Genomic DNA, 24,404 nt, shown 5'->3' on the forward strand with positions numbered 1-24,404 from the left:
TTTGAATTGTTTATTGAAAGCACTTCGAAGTATTTTCATTTTTCTTTAAATCAAAATTACTTTTTATTTCAAACATGTTAAAACGTTTTATCTTAACAGCACTTTCAAATAAGCAAATCACATGGTGCGCCGTTCCATTTCATATTCATGATCTCTTATCAACTTTCAAATAAGCAAATCACATAGTGCGGTGTAAAAGTGACTTATTTCTCTTGATGCTCCATCATTTTCTTAAAGACTAAGAAAACACTCGTGGGAACACAAAGATACCAAATGATTCTTCGCATAAAGAAAAAAAAAGTCAAGAAATATCACACCGTCCAAATGCAAAGTAGTACCTCCTTGCCTGGGATTGAGATTCTCTTCGAATCTCAAACTCCAGATATCGAAGATCGAGCAATTCAGACCGTTTAATTTTAAATTATACGATCTTTATCAATCTATCTTATTGGTCGACCTCACACATAATATCTCACTTCAACGCTTAGATATTTTTCTCTTAAACATTTCAGATTGCTCGATCTATAGGCCCAAAGTGTGAGATCTATAAAAAATCTCAAAGGTTGAAGTGATGAAGTACCTAGAAAAAAGGGACACTTCCATATCGATGCGAATAACAAAATCAAAAACAGATTTAGATTCAAGCACGCTTGTCTCCGTCAAGTCAAAAATATATGTCCAAGTTTAGAGGTAGAGACATGTGCTTCCATTGGAAGTGCATTCTTTCATGGGATCCATCACTTGATATCTGGCTTTTTACCCATTTGCCCTTTTATTCCAAAATTAGTAGTTTTGGTGAAGGCTTTTTATTCCAACCAATGGTAGAAGTTCAAGTCTTACACTCTACCATCTCTGGTAATATAAATAGAAAACAAAAGTAGGAGTTCCAATGACGCGTGAAAGAGATATTCGGTCATACAACAATGCATACTATGTAGAGTAGTGGTACGCTTACCATCGAGTTGTACCATTATTTATATTATCTCTCTAATAGAGATAAGATCCACCAACGTATGTGAGGTTCATCCTTATTAGAGAGATATGACAAATGATGATACAAGTAGATTGTAAGAATAACATTTTTGTACTATGAATATCAGCCTTTTTCTTTTCTTTTTTCAAATGGAGAAAAATCAGGCGAGAGATTAGTTCTTTGGCAATAGTCGTGGGCGAGACATCTACTCTCTCTCGAAGGAGTACGGACTGTTACACCTAGAAACCCCTGCCCGTCCCCCCCCCCCCCCTCCACCAAAATTTATGGATAATAATGAAAGTAAACAAAAAAATATAAAAATAAAAATAAAAATACAAGCAGGGGACTGTGTCAAAACCTTCAAAGAGATAACGATAATAAGGATAAAACGAAACTCACAAGCATGGGTAGAGGCTACAAAATCTAGAGCCGGAGACCATCAGTAATAAGCATAACTATCTGCTCCAAATAAAGCTAAAAGATCTGCAACTTGGTTTCTTTTCTATAAACATGTGTACACATAAATTGTATTTGACGAAATTGCTAGAGGCAATTCTTCGAATCCAGTACAGATTAATTTGGTGTGCAATGTTCATAGACAATGGTTACCAGAAATTGACTTAAAACATATATAGAAAGTAGATAGATAAGGAAGGCATTGAGCACCATTTAAGTGCATGTGTGGAATCAAACTTTATCATCAAATGAGGTCAAGAAGAAGATAGAGCGCAGCAATGCATGATGGAGGCCCACAAAAACCTTATCTTTGGTGTTATCTTAGCTGCTCACATAAGCACCATTACCCCACCATAAAAGTGATTAGTTTATCTATACATACATACCTATATATTATATGCATAGCGCGGATACGTGGCATCATTTTTTCTACTTAACATCTGACACTTGTGTTTGTGGATCTTATTTCTAATGTATTTTAATGATTTGATCCGTCTATTTTTAAAACATCGTTCATAGATCATCTTGCAAAAAATTACACAAATTCAAAACCACTAAGATGTTCATTTGTAGTGAAGAAAATGAACGAATACGGTTCTACAAATAAATCTAAACCTTTAATTCATATAATTTCAGATTTGCATGACTTTTTGTAAAATGATCTTTTAAAGGAAGATCTAAAATATAGACGTTCGCTTCGTATAAATACATTAACGAGTGACTTCACAAGACGTATGATATATAAATATATATATATATATATATATATATATAAGAAAGTGTACGCTTAAGGGATAACGAAATAAAATCTACCTCTTTTTTTCAGTGGACAAAAAGCGAATATTCGAACTGACGGTCCATATAGCATCTCTTAATAATTTAACTTATAATGCATCCAAAATAAATAACAAAAATAATCAGAGATTGATAACTACCATAAGCATAAAGATTAGCATTGAGCTGGTTTTATCAATAACTAATTGCAATTTGCAACCAATTTAAGATTTGGAAAGTGGGGTGTCACGTTGGGTGATGCTATTAAATTAAATTAAACAAAACACGCGAAGCTAGAGTTTAATTTTTTATAATCAGAATCGCAGAAGCAAAACCGTAGAAGATAAACTACAACACGCGAAGCTAGGGTTTCAATGGCGCTATGATTAAAATCTATAATCCTTTCCATGTATTACGAAAAGCTAGGGTTTTGAAGAGAGATAAGTTTAAAGAATAGAATGACACGCCAAATAAATGAATCTAAACAACGGTTGAAATCAAATTTAACGATTAAAACACATATCATTTCGACTGCCTCTTGAAAAAGAAAATGTTGTGCATTAGTTTGGGGTCTAGTTTTGGATGACAAGTTGGGTTTTGTGGATGACAAGTTGGGTTTTGACTGGATAAGGAAAGGAGTGCAGATAGCATATAATATTTTGTGAAATGCCATAAACCATGTGGGATGCTCTTCATCTTTTGATTCTTTTAGGGACAACATGAGTTGGTGGTTGAGTGGGTCTCAATATTGACTCTCTCTAGTAATGTTTATATTCCTTCTAACTCTTTCTATTTTTAAACAAGCTAGCTAGTAGCTAGGGTAACTCATATGGTATGGATGATTTGGATTGTGGAAAAAAATTCCAATGAAATGTGGAATCTTTGTGTTCAAGTTTATCACCAATAGCAACATTTGGTTGTCACATCCCTTCCATCTATTAGCATGAATATAATATTGTGAGACCATACTTCATGCCCTTACAATAAGATCTCAAAACTTTACGATTCTCAACAAGTACCTTAGAACCACTCCACCGTTAGAGTCCTAACGAGATTGTACAGTCCGTCTCATAAAGGGTTGGATATTCTGAACTCTCTCAATTCACTTGACATCCATTCCACTTATTTCCCTCATTTACTGACTTGATCGTCGAAGTGCCTACTCCTTAAATCAAACTCCCCGGTGCTTGGTTTTACGATCTTTCTTGGTCTTTGTTCTCGCTGGTTCATTCCTTTGCTGTGTGCAGAATTGGATCCAACAAATACCTCCCATAATTGTTAGCAGAAATCGTGATAAAAAATATACACGTTTTAAGACGATACATAAAAAAATATTAACTTATATGGTATATACCAAAAATATATATAACAATATTTGGAAATTTCTTGTATATTCATTAATCTCCAAAGTGAAGTATATATAGGAGTTACAATTGGTATTACATATGCACTTTATCAATATGAGACAACATATTACTATTTACATCTTAACTAAGTACAACTCGCAACAATATCAGGTGGCGTAGCTAGAATTTTGTTACGTTGACAGAAGATTGAGATGGTAATTAGCGAAGGATAAAAGCATATAGTTATTTGAATTATTTAAACTCATTTAACCCGTTTATTGTATCCATAAATATTAAGAACTTGCATTTATTACTTGAAGGGCAATATTTAGACGGACAACTGTCCTCGTGTTTCATGTGACTAAGTTTTGTTTCTTTCTGTGTTGGAAGCGTCTCGAACATTTGTTAATAGTTTTGACCAATTCCATATATCTTGTTTGCTATACCAACTCCCATTTTGGGAATTTTAACATCGTTGGATAAATGCTAAACAATTCTATTTCTTTTATATAATTTGGTCTATTAATAATTTTAGGCTCGTATTTCACAGAGTACGTTCTAAGTTCGATTCATAGCATTAGTGGATTTCACGATGATAGTGGATATAGGAAGGTTGAAATACCTATATGAGTCTTCCTGACCCTCGAAAGTGTTGAATACCGTGGCCAAGTCATCGGCTGGTCCCTTTTAAGAAAAATGAAATCAAAATAAAATAACTCAAATATCTATTTTATGTAGGTAAACATGTAACTCGAATGAATGATGCTAAACACATTAAATTTTTGCACCAAAAAATGTGTCACCAATCAAAGTTTACTTTAATTCAAGTTGAAATTTGATTAATCATTGTAATAAAAATTTACATGGTGTAGAAAGTGACACATTATTTATAGCACAAATGTAATGTATGAATTTGATGTATGATTGTATGTAGCACCATCCAACTCGAATACCAATTATTTATAAATAAACACGTCATGAAACGACATTAACTTATGTTGGAAAAATAATGATTTTAAAAGAAATGTTAGTCATACCATATTTTTTATATTATATTTGTATCATTTCTTTAATAAAAATAAAACTCACACGTGTTAATGGATTTTATATCTATTAAAGAGATTGTACAAATGTGATATGAAAAAAAATGAACGATTATTAACACTCTGTGCAAGGCTGAAGACATCTTAAGTCCCATCCTAGTTGGTCGGGAGGCCTGGGACCTTATTCTACCAGTCGACTTCTAAAAATCTCATCTTACACTCATCTCCAATGTGTTTTTCTTTATAAAGATACAAAAAATTCAGAACGAAAAATAATTTTTTTTTTGAAGTATCAATAATAATTTTTATAAAAAATATAACAAGTGTAAGCATACTCGGAATTTAATGCAAATAGTTCTTTTTCAATTAATTAACAAACAAAACAAAACTCATCTTTTTTTTTCTTTTTTTTTTGGGTCAAAGATAAATTTTGTTAAATTAGAGATTAGTTACTGATGAGGTTCGAACACACACCGTCATGTAAGGACTAAATACATTTCCATCACATGTTAGCATCTGACGCGAATCCCGAAACTTTACAGCCTTCACACGCCGTCCGTTCGACGATCCATCACATGGTGCCGCTTCAACCTTGTCGTCTCCCACGTATATATATGTACAAACCGACCTGCAGAGCCCTCGCGCTCCAATCTTTTTTATCATTCGCTCCATCCGAATCGTACGGCCTCAGATCAATCGTCGTCGAGGAAGAAACAGAGACTGATCAATCCGAAACGTCGGCGTAGTCGCGGTCGGTGAAGATGTCGTCCGGCACGTGCTCCACCGTCGAGCCCGCGGGCGCCGGAGAATTCATGCTGTTCGGCGTGCGCGTGGTGGTCGATTCCATGAGGAAGAGCGTCAGTTTGAACAATCTCTCGCAGTACGAGCAGCCTCAGGAGGCCGCCTCCAACAACGGCAATAACGGCACCGCCGCCGGAAAGGATGACGCGGCGCCCGGTTACACTTCCGAGAATGACGTCGTCCACAATTCTGGAGCGAATCGCGAGCGCGAACGCAAGCGAGGTCAGTCACTCACTCTCTCTCTCTCTCCCCTTGATAATCTCCGATCATTTATTTAAAAATCCTTAAATCATTCGCTTAATTATGTTTATTGTATTCAGTTGATCAAGAAATGGAACAAATTTGAACAATGTTTTGGTCATCGTTTACAAATTTGAATCTTTTGCGAATTTTTCACGTTCTAATTCTAAATTAATCAAATCGCTAATTCTGTTTTTCTGTGTGAATTGTTCATATTCGATATCGGTAAAAGAAGAAATTTCGTTTGAATTTAGTTAATTTTTGTTGGAAAATGTGTATTTATTGTTTGTTGTTGTGATCAGGGGTTCCATGGACGGAGGAAGAGCACAAGCTTTTCTTGCTTGGATTGCAGAAAGTAGGGAAAGGAGATTGGAGAGGGATCTCAAGAAACTTCGTGAAGACTCGCACCCCGACTCAGGTTGCCAGCCACGCACAGAAGTACTTTCTGCGCCGGAACAACCACAATCGCCGGCGCCGCAGATCTAGCCTCTTTGACATCACCACCGATACGGTAACAATTAAATTCCCGATAGTTCCTATAGAACTCAATCCATTTCATGTATTTTGAATTTTGTTGGAGCTTAATATGTTTACATGGATCTTAAAAGTAGTTGTTTTACAGTCATTTGAATTGGTGGATCTAGTTTTATAAGTGCTTTAGTGAATGAAATATGTATGCAATTTCTGAAATTTCGATGCGATCTCCTAGCCGATGAGAGTGAGCGTAAGATTATTTACGTTTTGATGATATATGTTCAAGATCTGGATTGCTTTTACTAGCTCGAGAAAGTTAAGAAATCCAAATCAAATCTGATGAACAATCCTATGTGTTTTGATTGTTTCAGCATTGTTTTAAAGCTGAACAAAAAGTCAAATTGTAGATTCGTTATCCTGCTGAGTGGATGTTATAATTTCGGTTGTCTAATCAATTCTTTTCGTTGTTTTTTCGCAACCACCGGAAGGAAGAAGTTGGCTTATCATGATATTATCTTTTGCTTTTGTGTTAGGTCTCTCCAACTCCAATGGATGAAGAGCAAGTACATCTTCAAGATAACGCATCTCAGTCGCATCCATTGCCTCCTCCGCCACTATCCGACCCTCGCAACGCCAGTGGATTTCCAATGGTGCCAAATTTTCCAATGACTGTAGGTCCAGCTGTCTTGCCAGTTGCCATGGAGAATCCTACGGAAAATCTAGCTCTACGACAAGCAAATCACGAGAATAGTGCTTCGGCTAAGCTCGTCCGTCCAGTTGCCCTTCATTCGGCCCCTCATGCCACCGCAATGTCTGATCTAAACGCGACCTCAACAATGGACACATCAACTCTCACTCTCAACCTCTCCTTGTCAATGGACTCAAGGGAACCGTCATCAAGGCATTCGGCTTTCCAGACAATGTCCGGATTCAGCAATGGGGATGGCGTGATCAGCGTCGCTTAAGAGTGTCGGTATGTGGGAATGGTTTATAATTTAGAGCAAATCGGTAAGATGAAAATTCTCTGAAAAATTCGACAACGGGTTTAGAGAGAAGGCGAGGTAAATTAAGGTGACCGAATTTGTTTTAGTTTGTTGTACAGACCCTTGAAGATAATGTTATGTCCTGTTAGTGTTGTTTTTCTGCTGTTCTTTCTCAGATTTTTGCTTTTCTTCTTGTTTCATTTGGATTACTGATGTGCTGGTCCCCCCTTGCTGGGGCCTGGTCTAAATTCACTAGTGTCCCTCGTAGAGGGGTAAAAGTATCAATTTGGGTTCCGGAGAAAAAGCAATCAGGGATAAGATCGAAGAGAACACAACGTACGTAGTGGTCATTATAGCGCTTCCTTCTAGGGAAAATACCCCTTCCGCACCCCATGTGGATGTCATCATAGCGTTTTGGACCAGTGATACAACACGTCCAAAAACTTCGGTGTGTCTTAACTTCTCCTTATGGTAATTAGGCCATCTCTAATCGAAGGAGGGCCAGATGGTTCATTTTAGTCCTCTGATCCTTCAATAAATTAGTATTTTAATGAACAGTTCAAAACTATATTTCTTACCATCTTCAACCGAGGGTCATGGGGCCAAACATAATTTATTATTTAAATTTAAAAACTACAACTTAAATTCAAGGCTAAACTGCCAATTTACCTCCTGAACTATCACGCAACTTTTGATTTCCCCCATGAACTTTTTAATTGGAAAATTATGGACTTAAACTAATTTTTTTTGGCCAATTTCTCCTTACGGTTAGTTTTTCATAGATTTGATCCAAATTAACGTTTAACTCTTATCATGTGAACACCACGTAACTCTCCTTTGTAGACAAAAGCATCACTTCACTAGACTCTTAGACACAAAAGTTATAGAATCACACATATTTGCATAGGTTTATATTTTAGAAATCTAAGGTTTTCAATTATTTTAAAGAATAAAGCCACCAAACTACCCACATTTGTTATGCGTTTGCTTCCATTTAACAGAAATTTGGATGTAATGAATGAAAAATTAGCCGCAGGGGTAAATCGGCCAAAAAAATTAGTTTGAGTCCTTAATTTTTCAATTAAAAAGTTCAGGGGGGAATCGAAAGTTAGGTGATAGTTTAGGGGGTATATTGGCAGTTTACTCTAAATTTAAAAACAACTTAAATTTAAAAACTGCAACAACTTAATGTTATTTAATGTTGTTTAATGGCTTAGGAAGTTATAGGAAAAAAAATAGAATTTTTTCTTTAATTTTGTAAAAAAAAAAAAAATCAAATATAACGGCTAGCTGCCGTCAGCTAGCCGTTGCATTCAAATTTGTGGTCTAGCACAGGGCTGGCTGGGTTAGGCTACCCAATTGGCCCTTTGGCCTTTTTTGTCATGTGGGGCCCACGAGCCTTTTGGCCTAGCACTCGGTTGAAGACTATTTTCAACCCTCTGGCCCTCTAGACCCTTCAGTTGAAGATGGCCTTTAGGGACCAGTGAAACAACACGGTCTTCTTCTCCATACAACAATGTAACATTGGCTTGGAACATTGTCACGTTCCATCACATTGGCTTGGGATACTGCTATTATAGCTAGTATATAAAATGGTATCGGTAGAAATATTGTTATGCAAATTTGTGAAATTATAAGTGGATATATCAATATTGGTTGCCGTCAATGGAAATGATGGAAATTTTCTCAAAAACATGAAAATTAAAATGGAACTTTAGGCATGTCATATGACAGTTTGTCGATATTTAACCGATATATTAAAGATATCAACAAAATCTTTCAATTTTAGCCAAGATTTAAAAGTTTCTCCGATATGGGATCAAATTTAGACTTCACTCCTATTTTTCATATCTTTCTCTGTAAAAATATCGAGTATATTAAAGAAATTTTAAACACGAAGGGGTTTTTTATCCTTTATTTATTGTGGATGGACAAATTTATTTTCGTTATCGTGGGCAGAATGTGGCAAGGCCCTCAATAATGGATCATGGTTGTTGTAGGCACATTATAATATAGAAACGTGTACGTGACGACATTGGTGGATGGCTTATCGGAATGGCTATATGGGTTTCAAGGTGTCAACTTTTATGACTTTGGTCGGCTTTTGGCACTAGATGGATTGGGTGATTAATTAGGCACAAAAATGGTTGCTTCACCGCCACTTTTTGAATGGGATGTGGAAAGCTTAGTTTGGATGGCTGAAAATAACTAAAGTGCTCTTGGATTTTAAAAGCACTTGTTGGTGCTTTTCAAGAAGCATTTTCAAGTTTGGCAAAGGATTATTTTGATAATGATCATTATGAATTCACAATACTGATAAATAAAATTTTATTTTTTTCGGGTTGAAAAAGTAATGCTACACTCATTTTTACTTCTCACACATCCCTCTCACTTTTCGACCATCAAATTGAATGTATTAAGAAGATTGATGGTAAAAAATTAACAAGCGTGAGAGGTAAAAATGGAGTGTGAATATTCCAATAAAAAAATGGATTCATTGTGACAAAGATACACGATCATCCACCATAAAATTTGATATCAAGAGTTGAAATTAAAATAGTAAAAGCACACATATTTATTCTCCACCCTTGATATCAAATCAAGGGTCGAGAAATATTTGTGCACATGGAACACAAGATATAATACATGTTACAATACAAGTAAATGACATGGTTAATATGTTCCACTAAGGTTATATTTTTTCATTTTCCTCCACTAATATTATGCCACGAGTTGTACCGTCTTATGTTCCAAGTACATTCCGTTAAAGCGACACTTCTTTCCTCAAACTAAAGACTCCTTAATTTGTATTAATACATTGGACATGAAATTATATATTGAAAATGGAACAAAATGTGTCTAAATTCAAACTTTCACCGTTACATGGAGAACAATTTGGAAGATGATCTTCACTTCATCTAGTTTTCCTTCCTGTTCCTTTCACTCTTCCAGTTTTCTGCTTTCCAGCTGAGCCTTCAGCTAAATTTATACCGACGAAAGCCACGGGTTAGGTGCCACGTAAGTGTACCCCTGGAAATGCTGACCCGCAGTTGGTGTGGGAGCGGGTGAGTCTTCCAGAGGCATTGTAGTCCAGCACCGGTCAAAGTTGGCCGTGCAGTCTTTTCCGCTCACATCCGGTTTGAACTTTGGGAGCACTTCTCTGGCCTCCAACTTCTTCCAGTTGATTGATCGAAACCACTTATGGCTTTTGACGTTATCCCCTCCGTTCGGCCCGTTACCTAACCTCTGTGACGGATCCTTTTGTAGCAACTGCAAATTGAAGGAGAGATATTCCCTTGTATCTAGTTGTTCATCTGACAAAATGGAAATGAAAGGGGAGAAAAGATGATATGGAAGCATGTACTTACTCCTTTCAGCAGAGAGTGAGCTTCGCTGGTTAGATACGACGGGAGTTTAACTTTCTCTTTGATGATTCTCTCCTGAAGTTTCTTTCTGTTTGCGTGTGTAAATGGTGGCTGCAGTAAAGCAGCAAAACAAATTTTGAGCAGGCAGACAAGAGTTCGACAAGCTTCTAGTTTGCCGATAAACATACCCATGAAACAACACAATTTTGAACGTCAACGTTGCTTTCCAACGTTGATATTCAACATCAAGCTATCTGCTAGGGAAATTACAAGTTTACCTGCCCTTTTAGCATCTCATACAAAAGGATACCGATGCTCCACCAATCCGCATCTTTGTTATGGCCTTTAGACTGCAAAATTTCCGGAGCCATGTACTCTGTGGTGCCACACATTGAATTCGATCTGCTGGCTTCGTCAATTTCCTTTGCTAGCCCAAAATCAGTTAGCATGACCTGCATCGCAGGTACCAATTTGAGGAAAAGTAGATGTCTGAGCAAGAAAAGGACATCTGAATACGATGCATGTTCCTATGACAAGAGTGAGTAAACAAGCATGGTCATTACGTGCCCATCAGAATCCACAAGAACATTCTCAGGTTTAAGGTCCCGATGGACAATCCCGCACTTGTGAAGATGTGCAACAGCAGACACTATCTCAGCAGTATAAAATCTCGCCTGATCCTCGCTACTCAACAAACATCCAAGAAAGTTGAAATCAAACCATAGAAAAACATAAAGCGAGAGTAAAGCAATTTTCAAGCAATTCAAACACAAATTACCTGAAGATTCCCTGCCGGTATAGATGAAAGAAGAGATGCCCTCCGTTTATAAAATCCATGATCAAATAAAGCTTAGAGTTGGTCTGCAAAGTCAATACAAAACATACACGATCTTAAGAGCCTACAACTATCCACAACGAAATTCACATAAAATGGTTCACAGGGCAAGCAATCAAACAGTCACACAAATTTTCTAACATCTAATTTCGAAAGGAAAGTAAAGACAGGATCTTTCGTACACAAAGGCCTCGTTTGGCGTCCATTGGATCGATTAGACAACTCACTAGATTCAATATAAGTTCCCTTACAATTCTACCATTTTTTCGGGATTCGAAGGGATAAGTTTCCTTAACGAGTAATACATCTATTACAATAAGCTGGGACAAAATATGGAAGTTGCATCCATTTCTTCCTTCAATATACCAGTTATCCAATCCAATCCGAGACACCAAACGAGGCCAAAAAGACCGAGTGTTGAAAACCCAGCAAGTTTTTTCTATCAATTTTCAAATTAAATTCAATAAAATTAACTAAAAGAAAATGAAAATTTAAGAAATAGTACCTGGAAAGAGTAGCGGAGCTGAACAATGAAGGGGTGCACAACCTTAGTGAGAATATCTCTCTCAGCTTTCATGTAATCAACATGGTTCTTCTTTATGATTGTGTCCTTCCTCATAACCTTCATGGCAAAAAGCCCATCACCGCCGTCACCGCCGCCGTTACTGTCGCCGTCGCTCTTCTTTCTCACTTGAAAGACCTTCCCAAACGCGCCCTGACCCACAACTCTCAGCATCTCAAAATCCGCAGGCCCGAACTTCCGAGCTCCGAGCTCGGTCTTCTCTGATTCCCCACCATTCCGATTCTCAGTTCCGATTGGGGTTTCCGATTCGTCGTCATCGCTCTGGGAATCGAGGAAGTCGGAGGTGAAGGGAAGGGAGGAGGGAGTGGGAGTGAAGCGCGGCGAGGGGCCCACGAAGGAGTGAGAGCGGTTGTGGATGACTAGAGGCGGAGGCGGGAATGAGGCGGCGGCGGAGGTTGATGAGTCGTTGGGGGTGGTGGCTGTGGGGCCGAAGATTTCGTTAAAGTCGAAGTCTTGAGGTGCGGATGAGGAGGAGGGGGAGGAGGACGGCGGGATTGTGAGGCTGCTGAGCTTCGCGGCCAGCAGGGAGTGGAGCGTTTTCTTCCGAGATGACGTCACCATGGTTCTTCAGCGAGCGCTCTCTCTCTCTGCTTCTACATCGTTGAACAGCGGAAGAGAGAGAGAGAGAGAGAGAGAGAGATGAGCTGAGTGTGTAAGGATGTCAGCTCATTGAAAGGAAGAAGACGTTGACTCGTTTTTGGCGGCGCGGCAATTGGTATTTATTACCGACACGTCGTTTACCCTCGACGACATCGATGTCTCACTTCGAAACGTATCGAAACGTTGAGTTGCAAACGACACAAATTTGATTAGACATGTAAAAGAATGAATTCGGTTCGGGTCGGACCTTAATCCAAAAACAGAAGTCACTTACGTAGAATAGGTTCACCGTCATATGTTGTGGTGGTGAATCTGTTATTGTCATGTGTTGTGATGGTGAACCTGTTTCTTATAAGTCATTTTTAAAAATTAAATTATTTATAATTGAGTTTGGAAATAGATGTTTACTTGGGACTATTTCCGAAAGAAATCTCATATGTAAAACTTTAAAATGATATTTGATGGTTTATGTGGTAATTTAATATTTTATACAATTTTTGCTCCACCCAATATGTTTAACAAAACGTCATTCTATAATTTTTTTTCATCTCTTTGTCAGTTTAATTATTGAGAAAATCAATCAAATACTTGGAATACACAACAACATTTATTATGAATATAACATCACATCTATTAAAAAATTATTAAACCAATTTGACAGTTGTTGGTAAAAATGACAGCAAAAGATTTTGCCTTCAATTGACTCAACTCTACGTAAGAAACCAAAAGGCTTGGTTGGATGGGGTTTTGCTACCATTTTTATTGTTGTATGTTTATGTGGCAGTTTTGACATCTCATTTGAAAATGCTCTTGTAAGTTATAGATTTGTAAGGAATTCATTGCTAAGTTGCTCTTAATCTCATAATTGTTACAAAAAAATTAAAGAATAAAAATGTTTAATAAAATCAAGAAATTGATTATATCGGATAACAAAGAGGGATTATTTATTCATCCATTCTCGTACCAATTCATGAGTTCTCGAATTTCAAGTACAAAGAATAATACTTGAGTATTCACTAATGAGTATCTCATGATGCATTCAATTTTTAACAATTTTTTTTTTTTTTTAAATGTTGGGATTTGAAAATTTTCAAATTTAGATAGGATCTACATTTCCATTCCAACTTTAAAAATCTCGACTCTGCCCGGGAAAGCACTGCTACATTCAACATAAGAGTTAAGAACACAAAATGGCACTAGTATTCGCCCATCCATTTTTACATCTCACACACCTATTTTAATTTTTAACGTCGAATCAAATGAATTAAAGAATATCAATGACAAAAAATTAACAAAGCCGTGTGAACGTGAACTATTCAGCTGTCTAGATTACAACACATGAATCAAACCAACAAAGCTTTCAATATAATTTGTTCTTTTTTTCTAGCATCGCAAACCAATTGAAAAAAAACCTGAAACCCGAACAATGCCACTGTTTGGATTACAATATATTGAAGCTTTCAATATAATTTGTACAACCACCACCACCACAGCTTACGATATCGGACGACATGAAAGGACGGAATACTCCTAAAGAATGCCTACATTTTTCTTTCCTTCAGTAATCTACAACTCTATACCACCATGTCATCCTACCCCAAAAAATGACAATGCCAAGGAAACCAACCACTCAAATACAGAAACCGTCCCTTCTCTCCCATCGATGCGAAGGGCATTGATTCTCCTTAAAATTTGGAGAACCAAAGTAAAACACTGAAACAATGAGGAAAATGCACAGAAGACAACTCATTTTACCGCTGACAGGGCGAGGCGTAAGCAAAATGGTCGCTATCTCTCGTTTATGATCCCGGTGCTATGTTCAACTCAAGTGGCCTCAAAGATTGTTGAACGATCTCCATAACTGTTCGATTACGGCGGCAAACATCCGATAGGTCCTCAATTGGAACAGACAGGGCATTAACGTTAGCCCCGGACGCAGCATCTGACAATGCTTTCAAGAATCTCGAACGCTCAACTTCTGTCACAGCCGTCAAAGGAACTAAAGAAATACTCTCCTTGGCCCACTCCACCGACTGAGGCCCATAAGCTCGAGATAAAGATAGTAGCGTGTAGGTTACCTGCAGGATGGGAGAGCACAGCGAAATTCCAGACAAATATTGAGCACGCGTACTGCCAAATACTCATGCAGTTAACAGTGTGAATGTAAGAGTCGATGCTGAGGATACATGCAAAAACTTACCGATTCTAGTCGGGAACTTGGAAGTGCTCCTGTTAGTGAAGCAATTAAAATTCTTGTTATGCTGGACCCTCGAGGAAGAATGACACCATTCCTGATTGGTAAGTATTGTTCTCCCCCGGCAGAGTTTCCAAGATCAAATATATCAGATAAGAACGTTAATATTGAATTTGATGCCTCTCTGCAAAGAAGAGAACGAAAAGGTAAATAGCCACACTCATAAAAGGTTAAACCAAGAAGATAACTGATATCAAACACGGAAAGAAAATGTCTATGACATTTTAATGACACAATAGCACCATATACCAAAGACCACTTGATACACGCAGATTCAGAAATCCGCCAAGGCTAAGTAAGAAGCTTCAACAGAGGCAAACTTTCAAATAAATAACGCGAGGAGAGAGGGAGAGGGAGAGAGGAGGGAGTTGTGAAACAAAAAATAATTTCTGAAACAAAGATCTGAGACTCAACTGCAACCAGATATTTAACAGAACATGGTGAAAAATAATTTTACTTGAGAAGTTGAGGTCGAGTTGAAATTACTACGCATACAGTTTTGCAATCTCCTGGAAATTGTTTGAATTTTCAAACTTTTATTTACATGGAGGGGGAGAGAGAGAGAGAGAGAGAGAGAGAGAGAGAGAGAGAGTACCTGTGATGCACTGTAATCCCAATCAACGAGCAATCTACTAATGATGGAAATACAGCTGATGGAATAAATAATTGAGGACAATAGCGAATGCATCTTGATGCCAACAGAAAACAATCATCTGCTATATCAGGTCTGGCAGTAAATTCCTGCAATACTTGTCTAAGTTAATAAGAAAAAAGATAATATTTGAAAGTAAAAACAATTTCAGGCTCCAGCCCAATGAAAACTTACCTGAATGCTCGTGAGAAGACGTGTTGTGTGCATAAAAAGTGCTTCAATCAAACTTTTCAAATAATTTGCACAAGATGGGTCAGAACCGAATATCTGCAGCATAAGAAGCAACAAATGCACCATTTTAAATTTACAGGAAACAATAAAAAAGAAGAGAAAAAAAAAAATTCAGGTTTTTGGGTTTTAGGATAGTTTGCCTTTATAACTTCACTAGATAAATAGAGGAAGCACGGTTGGTGATGCTGTTGATATAAACCTTGAATCTCTTCTAGCATTGCTCCAATTGTAATTCCCATGCACCTTCCAGAAGTCCTCACCTAAAGAAGGAAAATGAGTAAGGCAAGAAAGATTTCAATATAAAATTACCAGAGAATCAAATTCGTATGGCTCACACAAAGCCGGTAACGATAGAAGAAAGGAAGACCATCTAGATATATTATTCATCATATCATGTAAGGCAATGAGAGGCGGCAGGCAAAAAGACAGGAACCCACAGTTGGATCACATGATAGCTTTAAACATTTGAGCTTAACATTTAGAAGCGGGATCAACGAACTCACAGCGTATTTGCAAGCTCGGCAAAGAGACTCCATTGTCCGCATGTCCCAAGCACGACTTCACCATAAACATTCAAATCATGCATTAGAATAAAGAAAAAGATTAAGATATCCATACTGAAATATGTTACACAGCTAGGTATGTAAAAACACTTACAGATCAAATATGGCTTTAAAAATTGGCCAAAGTCTTTGAATTGCATCTGCCACAGCTTCTGCATGATTCACATACCTAAAGATGTATCCAAATCGATCGATGTGAACTGTTAAATCACGAGCAGGCTTGCTATTTAGCGTGTCTGGGCCTTGGCTGACAATTTCCTGGTTGTTGACAGCAGTAATCAGCATATCACCAACAAAAGGATCCATACGTAGATTTTCTTCTAAAATGAAACATACCTGTAGAGGAGTAACAACGGGTAAGCACAAGGCCTCCAATGCCCTCTTAGCATGGTCTGGAGGAAGTTCAGTAATGACCTTGCTGCATGCAACAGTTCAATAGACACTTGGATCAGCTGTATCATGCAAAATTACGTAGTTCATGCAACAGTAGAACATGCAGAAAATAGTTACCTTAAGGCTTCAACTAAATGTAGTGAATCATCAGCAGCAACCTTGAAACTGCCTTCACCACTCACTGCCCTATGGTATATATGGAAGAGTCCATCCAAACATCCACAGAGCTTTAATCGGCAATCTGCATCCAAAAATAAAAGCATTCAGAGTTATTAACTATGAGGCTAACTAGGTTAGAACTCAAAGAGAAAAACAAAAAAAAAAAAACACTACGTAAATTTTTTTCTTAAACTTATGAGATTAGTACCGTCACAAATCTGTCTAAATGCCACAGCTGCAGCTGCTGCAGAATCTTCAGATATACCCATGCCACTCATGAGGATATCTAGAACTGAAGGCAGTATGGACAGTCCGCCTGATGCAGAATCAAGCCACTTTGAATACGCTCCAATAGTTAAGCAAACTGCAACACTCTCCACATGCAGGTAAAATGAATTTAGTACACCATATTAGACAGACTGATGAAATATAACTTCTATTAAACATAACCATTCACAACAGAGGAACTACAACTAATATAAATACATTACCTGTCTGAAGTAGTTGAGGATGTTGAGGCAATTTAAGTAGCCTATCCATAACCTGTGCGAATCAAAGAAACCAAAAAAGAAGTGAGTTTTGTGAGATCATAACTTAGGCATGACTTCAGTTTCAATTTCTATAGGATTATTGGGCACAACATCGTACCTTGGGCATTACTTCAGCTTCAACTGCTGAAACATAACTAGATATTGCCCGGATGCCGAACAAAGCAGCTTCCGCTGGGCGCCATTCACTTTGTTCATTGTGACAGCACGCTGCAGCCTTAACAAAATGAAAATATTCTGTTCAAACCGTAGTGGAAAAATGACATAGTGAATCCTACACAAAAAGAAACTAAAACTGCTAAAGCAGTAAAGGACCACTCCATGAAAGAGAAGATTAAGCAATCCTTCAATGCATTAAATATTTCCAAACATACAAGTTCTTTACATGTTAATAAGATTTCAATGGACTCACATTTAATTAAAATATCAAAAGAATATTTAATGAACTTGAAAATAAAAATATGGCCAAATAACTATATTTTATGCTCTAACTTTCAGAGTTTTGGACCAAAATTTCATCCCACTGGAGTTACAGTGAGAAAAATCAATACATACCTCATCAAGCTTCATGTAAAGAATTCTAAGTGTGGCATCCCCCCCTAAAACTGATGCTGCGTCAATTAAGACATCCGCAACAGCTGGAAACAATATAGAATCAGTTAGACATGAAGCAATGCTACATTCGGTGTCTCACAAAGAAGAGAATGACTAAGGAAGAGGCAAATAAACTGACCAATCACATTTAATAAAACTAAACAAAACAAAAGACCAACTTTCTAGTGGCACTGTGATCTCCAACCCCAGTGGTTTGGAAAAGGACTAATATGAACATAACCTTACAGTACAAGACATTTACACATGGATGAAATTTAACTGATGAACCAATAGAGAGAGCAGGTTGATAGATTGACACCAATAGCTTAACTTATAGGCTTTGCAAATAGTATAACTTGCACCTATAACCTGCAAATCTGGGACAAATTACATCAGGAGGCATTAACAATGAATGCAAATTGATCAGCTAGAAGTTTCGTCCTATGCTTTCTAAACGCTTCAATAATGAAAACAATAGCATACAACATAGACAAAATTTATGAATGAAACTATAAGACAATGATGGACACCCAACCAAACAGCGAGGAATTACCATATCTAGTATGCTTAAACTCCTTAAGATCCTCATTTGAAAGGTCTTGATAATCTTGAGGATATTGAATCCGAAAGCTAACCTGTCAAAAGTAGCAGCCTCTCAAAGTTTAGTACAATAAAAGAATGTCAAAATGCATGTATGTGGTATTTCATTGCTTCCATCATGTTGAAGTTCAGTTGCAGGATAATTGACCATTTTCCCATAATAATGTACTTCTTATGATATGAGGAAATTAATTCTCCAATCGTTTCACACCCATTTAATTTATGTGACAAACGGTAACCATGGTGGATCCCTGTAGCAGATAATCATTTCTTTCGAAATTCACTAAGCAGAACACAGATACAAATATCAACAACACTAAAGAACATATGTGATTGTCTTTAGAATCATGAATCCCAGGATAAGAAGCTAAACTATTAACTTGGTAAAAGCACTTAATTATCATGAGATCAATCCAAAAATGGAGGGTGACAAATAGTGATATCATTACATTAAGAATACAACACACATCAGATACCATCAATTGGTGTTTGGAATGATGCCAATAATTACAATTTCAAAGCTTCTAAGAAAAAGAACTTACTAAGGATACAAGTGACTCATAAGCTGGACGAAAAAGTTGCAGCCTTCTATTTCTCTCAGCTTCAATGGAAGATTCATTCATAAATGAAATATACGATTCCCTGGAAGATTAGAGTTCTTATACTGAATGTCTTGTTTTAGACAAAATCAAGTAGACTGTAATTCTAGGATGACTAACCTTCTGGTCAAGTTCACCTGAAGACTGTGCCAAAAGTTGAATGTCATGGAAGCAATATAGTACTCTGGGTGTGATGCAACTTCCAATAACGCATGTACAATCAACATTGATTCATCTGAGCCTGAAGAAAGGATGATATCAACCAAAAAAGAAACAGATCAGAGACAATTCAAAAAATTTGGAACTCATAAGAGGCAAAAAGCATCCAACAAATCCTCAGAGAAGTTTTTGATAGCTTCTAAATATGTATACCAGTTGCAATAAGTTCAACATATGAATCACCCATGTCAGAAAATAAGCGAGCAATGGCCTTCACGTCTTCCTCATCCTGAAAACAAGTATAGAGATAGGGTAAAATAACCATCAATGAAATTATTTCCCACTTAAATTTAATGATTAAAGAGTTGTTAGTTGATGCTTTTCTTGTAGGTAAAAATCACTTTTTAACCCAAATTAGAATCTACTGTCATTGGCAATTGATGAAAAAAGAAGGTTTGAAGTTTATATGAAGCTCACCTTCATATCTACTGTGATAAATAAAAAATACCTCCTTATACTTTGACATCAATGAATAAATAAATCCTTGAAAAATACAAGTGAATAATGTTTAAACAGGAGACTATGTGTTTAGACTCTTTTAAGTAAACAATCCAGTATAACTTAACTTTATGAAATTATACACCCCCTCAACCCTCAGAATAAAAAAAAAAATAAATAAAAACGAAACTTGTACAACGCTACACATAGAATACCTTTGAAGAATCTCTTAGCTGTCCCTTCAGATTCATTACTTGAGGGACAAGAACTTGAATTAAGGGCATCTGCACAGAGACACCACCTGAGCTTCCAGCTGCTGTATAGTGGATCAATTCAGATATAACTGCAACGAAAAAGAAAACGATGAGGGGAAACAAAGTAAGAAAATCCACCCGAGGGTAAGGCATAAATTGATGCAGTAAATGCATAAATAACAATATGTTCTTGACAGAGAAACAATATGAAATGACACAAACAGAGAGCTGAGTTAACAGATTTCAATAGAAACTACACCATCCATGCTGAGAGAAATGCTCAAACATTGACATGAAATAATTTGTCAATAACATTGAACCAAATGTCAGAACATGATGATTTTATAGACAACTTCAAAAGAAATATAACTAAAAACATATTCTATTCAAGGAAACGTTATATATTTACAAGAGTTACTTTCAGTCCCATATTTTCCACGGGTTTGATGTAAGAAAAATTAATGTATGTTACCTCTAATTCCATGACAACTATCTAGATAATACGTACTTCAAAAGATTTATTGTACTATCTAAGCAACAAAAAAACATTCAAATACCCTTTTAAATATCTTTCAATATAGAACCTCCAAATGTTGAAACTGAAATCCTAAAAAGCCAAATTGATCCAAAAAAGTCCGTTGGATGTTCTACCAGGAAATCTACACCTCAACAAATTATAGAATTACATCATACTCAAACAAAGAACAAAAAAACTCTTAAAGAATTTTCACATATAGCAAGCCTTTGAAAGAATTTTCAAAATTGAAACAAATTGGATTTATTGGGTGCTTTTATCACTGCCATAAAATCGCCATAGTAAAACCAACTGAAAACACAGATTTATCATACAGTTCCCTAAGAACCACCAGGTTCGTAAAGTTGTTTTTACCATTTACTGCAGCCTCTGAAAGTAGCTCAGAATTCAAGCTTGAGAGAGCTGTGAGCACCAATGGATGGGATGCAAGCACAGATCCAGGGATCCTGAAACCCACATAAGTTCATTTAAGTACCATGAATTGCTATCATTTATTTAGTCTCCCTATAAGAGGAAAGTCAGACAACTGCACAAGATGTAATTCAGGACTACCATATCAACACCCACAAACAATACCAAATTATAAGAACAATTACACTGACGGCGACTTGTGTAGGCATGCAACTATGTATATTAAAGAAAGAACAGCCTTCATCTATAACAAGCATTGCGTAAATCAAAACTTGCAATGTTTGATACCATAGGGAAAATAAATGCACACACATAGATGAACTTGAAGGACTTTGTCTCAAGTTTAATGCCTTAAGTTGTACGATCAAAGTATTATGCACTCTCATATAAGCTAGAAGGATGTAATATATGATCCACATTGACTACTGGTGAATCCTAAACCACAGACTCAAGTCCACATACAAAAGTTCAGAGTAAAACTTCATATTGCAGATTGTTTGTCACTTGGGCGGCATTGCAAGGCCCTAATTAATATTTCCAATAGACTATACATCCTCGAGAAACGACTCACTCAGAGAGGAGAGAGAGAGAGTTCATACCCATGTTTCAGTCGAAGCCAAGAAGCAAACGCTTCAAGAACCTGAAAAACCAACCAGCTAAAACGATTAAAAATGGCACTCTAGCAGCCGTCAGAAAAAAACTGGCAAGTCTCAAACATCAGCATAGAGTAACTTATACAATTATGAAACAATAATTACCTGCTCCTTAAGTTCAGTAATATTCAAACAGGCAGTCAGGATGTCAAGAGCAACCTCAATTTGTGAAGTAAGCTCCTTTTCAAATTGGCGGCGTCTTTCCGGGCGAGCTGCAATTTTGTAGTTGAATACTTCCTGAATTTAAATCCCAGACGGAAACGAACATGGTGAAAAAGTAGCCATCTGTCAATCGACTAAAGTTTTAAGAAAACATACATTGTTTCGGCTAATATATGAGACCACTACATGAATTCCCTCAAGGAAAGGGTAATGAAAAGACTGAAGAACATGATGCTGAACAACTTAGGAATCATTAGGAAGGGAAAGGTATGCTTTAGAAAGGACATGCATCATTTCTAAAGTGTACAAAACACATTCACCATATTACATGGAGAGTATTTAAATCAGCCTTGTCACACACAGTTGCACACTACAGTGCAAATATAAATTCAGCAAGCATCATATCTAATAGTTATTTACCTCGGGCAAAACTGTTAGTAACTCCAAAAGTCCTGGTATGTACTCTGGATGCAAATTCATCTCATCACGAAGCCACTTCACAATCCCACCATCCCCCCAATCTTCAGCGCGAACATGTACAGCCAAAGCAGCCACAGCAATGCTAATCTACAAAGACAGATAGTTGAGCTTAATATCCTCCTGGGATCCAAAAATCTGATGAACAAGTGTCAAAGAGACTTCTGGGACACTACCTGAGTTCTGACTTTAGGGGGGCCTTTGTGGAATTTTCTCAATAAGTTCTGCATTCAAAATATGCAAGAACAAATAACGTTCAATATTGTATAGAAACAATCAAATCATTCTTCATATAAATAAAACAGGTCCATGACACTGTCAGAAGACACTAAGGTGTAAAGCTTACTCAATTCTCACTCAAATTGTCAATGGATAGTGGATACTCACTCACATTTAACGAATCACGTAACGGGCGAAAAGCTTCAGAAGGTAGTTCTTCAATATCTCGTTGTACCTAGACAAGAAACAAAATGAACTAAGAATCTACACACGCAACCAGTACAACATAAATAAGGCTTAAATATTTGAACATTAGATCTTTTAAGCTTCCATAGAAATAGGACGTAATAAATTAACTAACTGCATGATTACAGGCAGCCAGCTCTAAGGAGAAGAGAATTACCTTGCTTCTAAGGGTCTGAGAACAAAATATTAATGTTTCTAGATTGCTAGTTGCATCATGAAGCAAGTTATCAGCAACCTAAGAAAAAGAAGCAAATTAATGTTCAGAAAACTCAATAGTGACAAATTCAACTTACAAGACCCATATACAAAAATGAAAAATAAGAAGAATAAGTTCAACATTTGTTTTGGCCTAAGGTAATTATTAAACTTAGAGAGCAAAATTCCGTACAATCTAACAGGTATAAGAATAGAATTAGAACACCAATCACTCATAAAAAAGTACTTTGGCAAGAAAATTTATATGGAAACCATACAAAAAAGACTAAAACTGCTGGTTGACTTTTACCCTCATATACAAAAAGTGAAAATCTTGAAAGAAATATTTATCATTGACTAAAAAAAAAAAGGTTAAGGGTATAGATTTAAAGCTTACTAGCTACTAGATAATTAAAAAACGCCAGATGCCCTATCTTGTATGCGTGTGTGTGTGTTTTAACTTTTACGCGAGTACTAAGCACAGGCATGGTTTAGGAATGTGATGTCCTACTGTCTTGGACACTTTTCAACACATTGCAGACACGGGGAAATCGTTTTTGTGTTAAATTTTATGATCTCAAATAGATTTTTTTTTTTTCAAAAGGTTCAGATTCATTTTGTAGTTTACACTACAATAACATAACTAGGTTCACACTGCAAAAATACATGTATACTCATATCATCCTTGTTTATTAAGCTCAGTATTTAAGTATTTATCATTTTACGTTGTTGTCTGGATCATAGATGAGCTTCCTATTCCAGATAAAAGAGATGCCACAAGCAAAAATCAATCAATTTTCGCAAGGTAAAACCTTTCGGTTCGAAATTTTCTCACAAACTGACCAAGACCTACAAATTGCTTCCCTCTGGCATATTAAAAATGAAATACATAAGAAAATAAGTAATGCTTCTGACCCAAAGCATACCACTCAATTCAGATTATTGACCAAAAACCCTAAAGCTGAATTCATCTAATTCAAATGGAACGAACTAGGGATTCCAAACGACTCAAAATCCAATTTCATCACGATTGACAAAAACACCAAACTAATCACTGAAATTACAGCGAAAATCGAACACCAAACTCTCACAAGCTACAGCCACCGATCAAAATCTTCAAAAAACCGACAGGAAAATTCAAATCTACGAAAAGAGAAAAGTGAACGGAAAAGCACCTGCCAGGCGTCCAGCGTCCGCAGGAAGTCCTGCAGCCAGCGATCGGCCTGCAGGCGGACGCCGTCGTCGGGGTGGTGGTAGAGTGCATTGAGGGCTTCTTTCACTGTGTTCTGGAGCTCCATGGTTCGTCGTCGCAGCAGCTCTCCGAGCTCTCTCTTCGCACTTGGTCGATTTGTTCTTTTTCTCTATCCTTTTTTTTGTGTGTTTTTTTTTTTTTTTGATAAAATAGAACGGGTTTTTGGCGCCCCACCCCAGTGAGAAATAGATGGTTTTTGGGGCTGTCTTGGCCGTCGGATCTGCGTGCCGATGTTTGACTCTTGGTCAATCCGAGTAATCGGGTGGAGGGGCCGTGT

General features: G+C 36.9%; 3 protein-coding genes across 5 annotated transcripts; 1 reads left to right on the plus strand and 2 right to left on the minus strand.

The window, feature by feature from the left end:
* The first annotated feature begins 5,198 nt into the window (after positions 1 to 5,198).
* Positions 5,199 to 7,250, plus strand: LOC137710439 (transcription factor MYB1R1-like). Its single transcript, XM_068449460.1, has 3 exons — positions 5,199 to 5,615; positions 5,936 to 6,144; positions 6,641 to 7,250. Exons 1-3 carry the CDS (start codon positions 5,354 to 5,356, stop codon positions 7,070 to 7,072), a joined length of 903 nt encoding a protein of 300 aa, XP_068305561.1. The 5' UTR covers positions 5,199 to 5,353; the 3' UTR covers positions 7,073 to 7,250.
* A 2,519-nt stretch (positions 7,251 to 9,769) lies between these two features.
* Positions 9,770 to 12,542, minus strand: LOC137710646 (serine/threonine-protein kinase AtPK1/AtPK6-like). Its single transcript, XM_068449726.1, has 6 exons — positions 11,796 to 12,542; positions 11,234 to 11,316; positions 11,019 to 11,139; positions 10,734 to 10,907; positions 10,459 to 10,566; positions 9,770 to 10,360 (listed from the first exon to the last, which is right to left on the minus strand). The coding sequence occupies exons 1-6, from the start codon at positions 12,432 to 12,434 to the stop codon at positions 10,076 to 10,078; spliced, it is 1,410 nt and encodes a 469-aa protein (XP_068305827.1). The 5' UTR covers positions 12,435 to 12,542; the 3' UTR covers positions 9,770 to 10,075.
* Positions 12,543 to 13,598: 1,056 nt separating this feature from the next.
* On the minus strand, positions 13,599 to 24,256 carry LOC137711072 (transportin MOS14-like). Of its 3 annotated transcripts, XM_068450274.1 has the most exons (26): positions 24,051 to 24,256; positions 22,838 to 22,915; positions 22,607 to 22,669; positions 22,392 to 22,439; positions 22,159 to 22,305; positions 21,682 to 21,813; positions 21,523 to 21,563; positions 20,867 to 20,958; positions 19,939 to 20,066; positions 19,439 to 19,514; positions 19,187 to 19,307; positions 19,010 to 19,109; positions 18,421 to 18,502; positions 17,829 to 17,911; positions 17,374 to 17,490; positions 17,217 to 17,268; positions 16,934 to 17,089; positions 16,684 to 16,807; positions 16,510 to 16,591; positions 16,268 to 16,431; positions 16,114 to 16,168; positions 15,751 to 15,870; positions 15,554 to 15,646; positions 15,323 to 15,468; positions 14,674 to 14,851; positions 13,599 to 14,551 (listed from the first exon to the last, which is right to left on the minus strand). In XM_068450274.1, exons 1-26 carry the CDS (start codon positions 24,171 to 24,173, stop codon positions 14,273 to 14,275), a joined length of 2,880 nt encoding a protein of 959 aa, XP_068306375.1. In that variant the 5' UTR covers positions 24,174 to 24,256; the 3' UTR covers positions 13,599 to 14,272. The 3 variants fall into 3 exon arrangements, with proteins under 3 accessions (XP_068306375.1, XP_068306374.1, XP_068306376.1); XM_068450273.1 differs by having other exon boundaries at positions 16,268 to 16,591; XM_068450275.1 differs by lacking the exon at positions 24,051 to 24,256 and having other exon boundaries at positions 22,603 to 22,669; positions 22,838 to 22,908.
* Positions 24,257 to 24,404: the final 148 nt, after the last annotated feature.

The sequence above is a fragment of the Pyrus communis genome, chromosome 12 (genome assembly GCF_963583255.1).
Source record: "Pyrus communis chromosome 12, drPyrComm1.1, whole genome shotgun sequence".
NCBI classification, from domain to species: Eukaryota; Viridiplantae; Streptophyta; class Magnoliopsida; order Rosales; family Rosaceae; genus Pyrus; species Pyrus communis.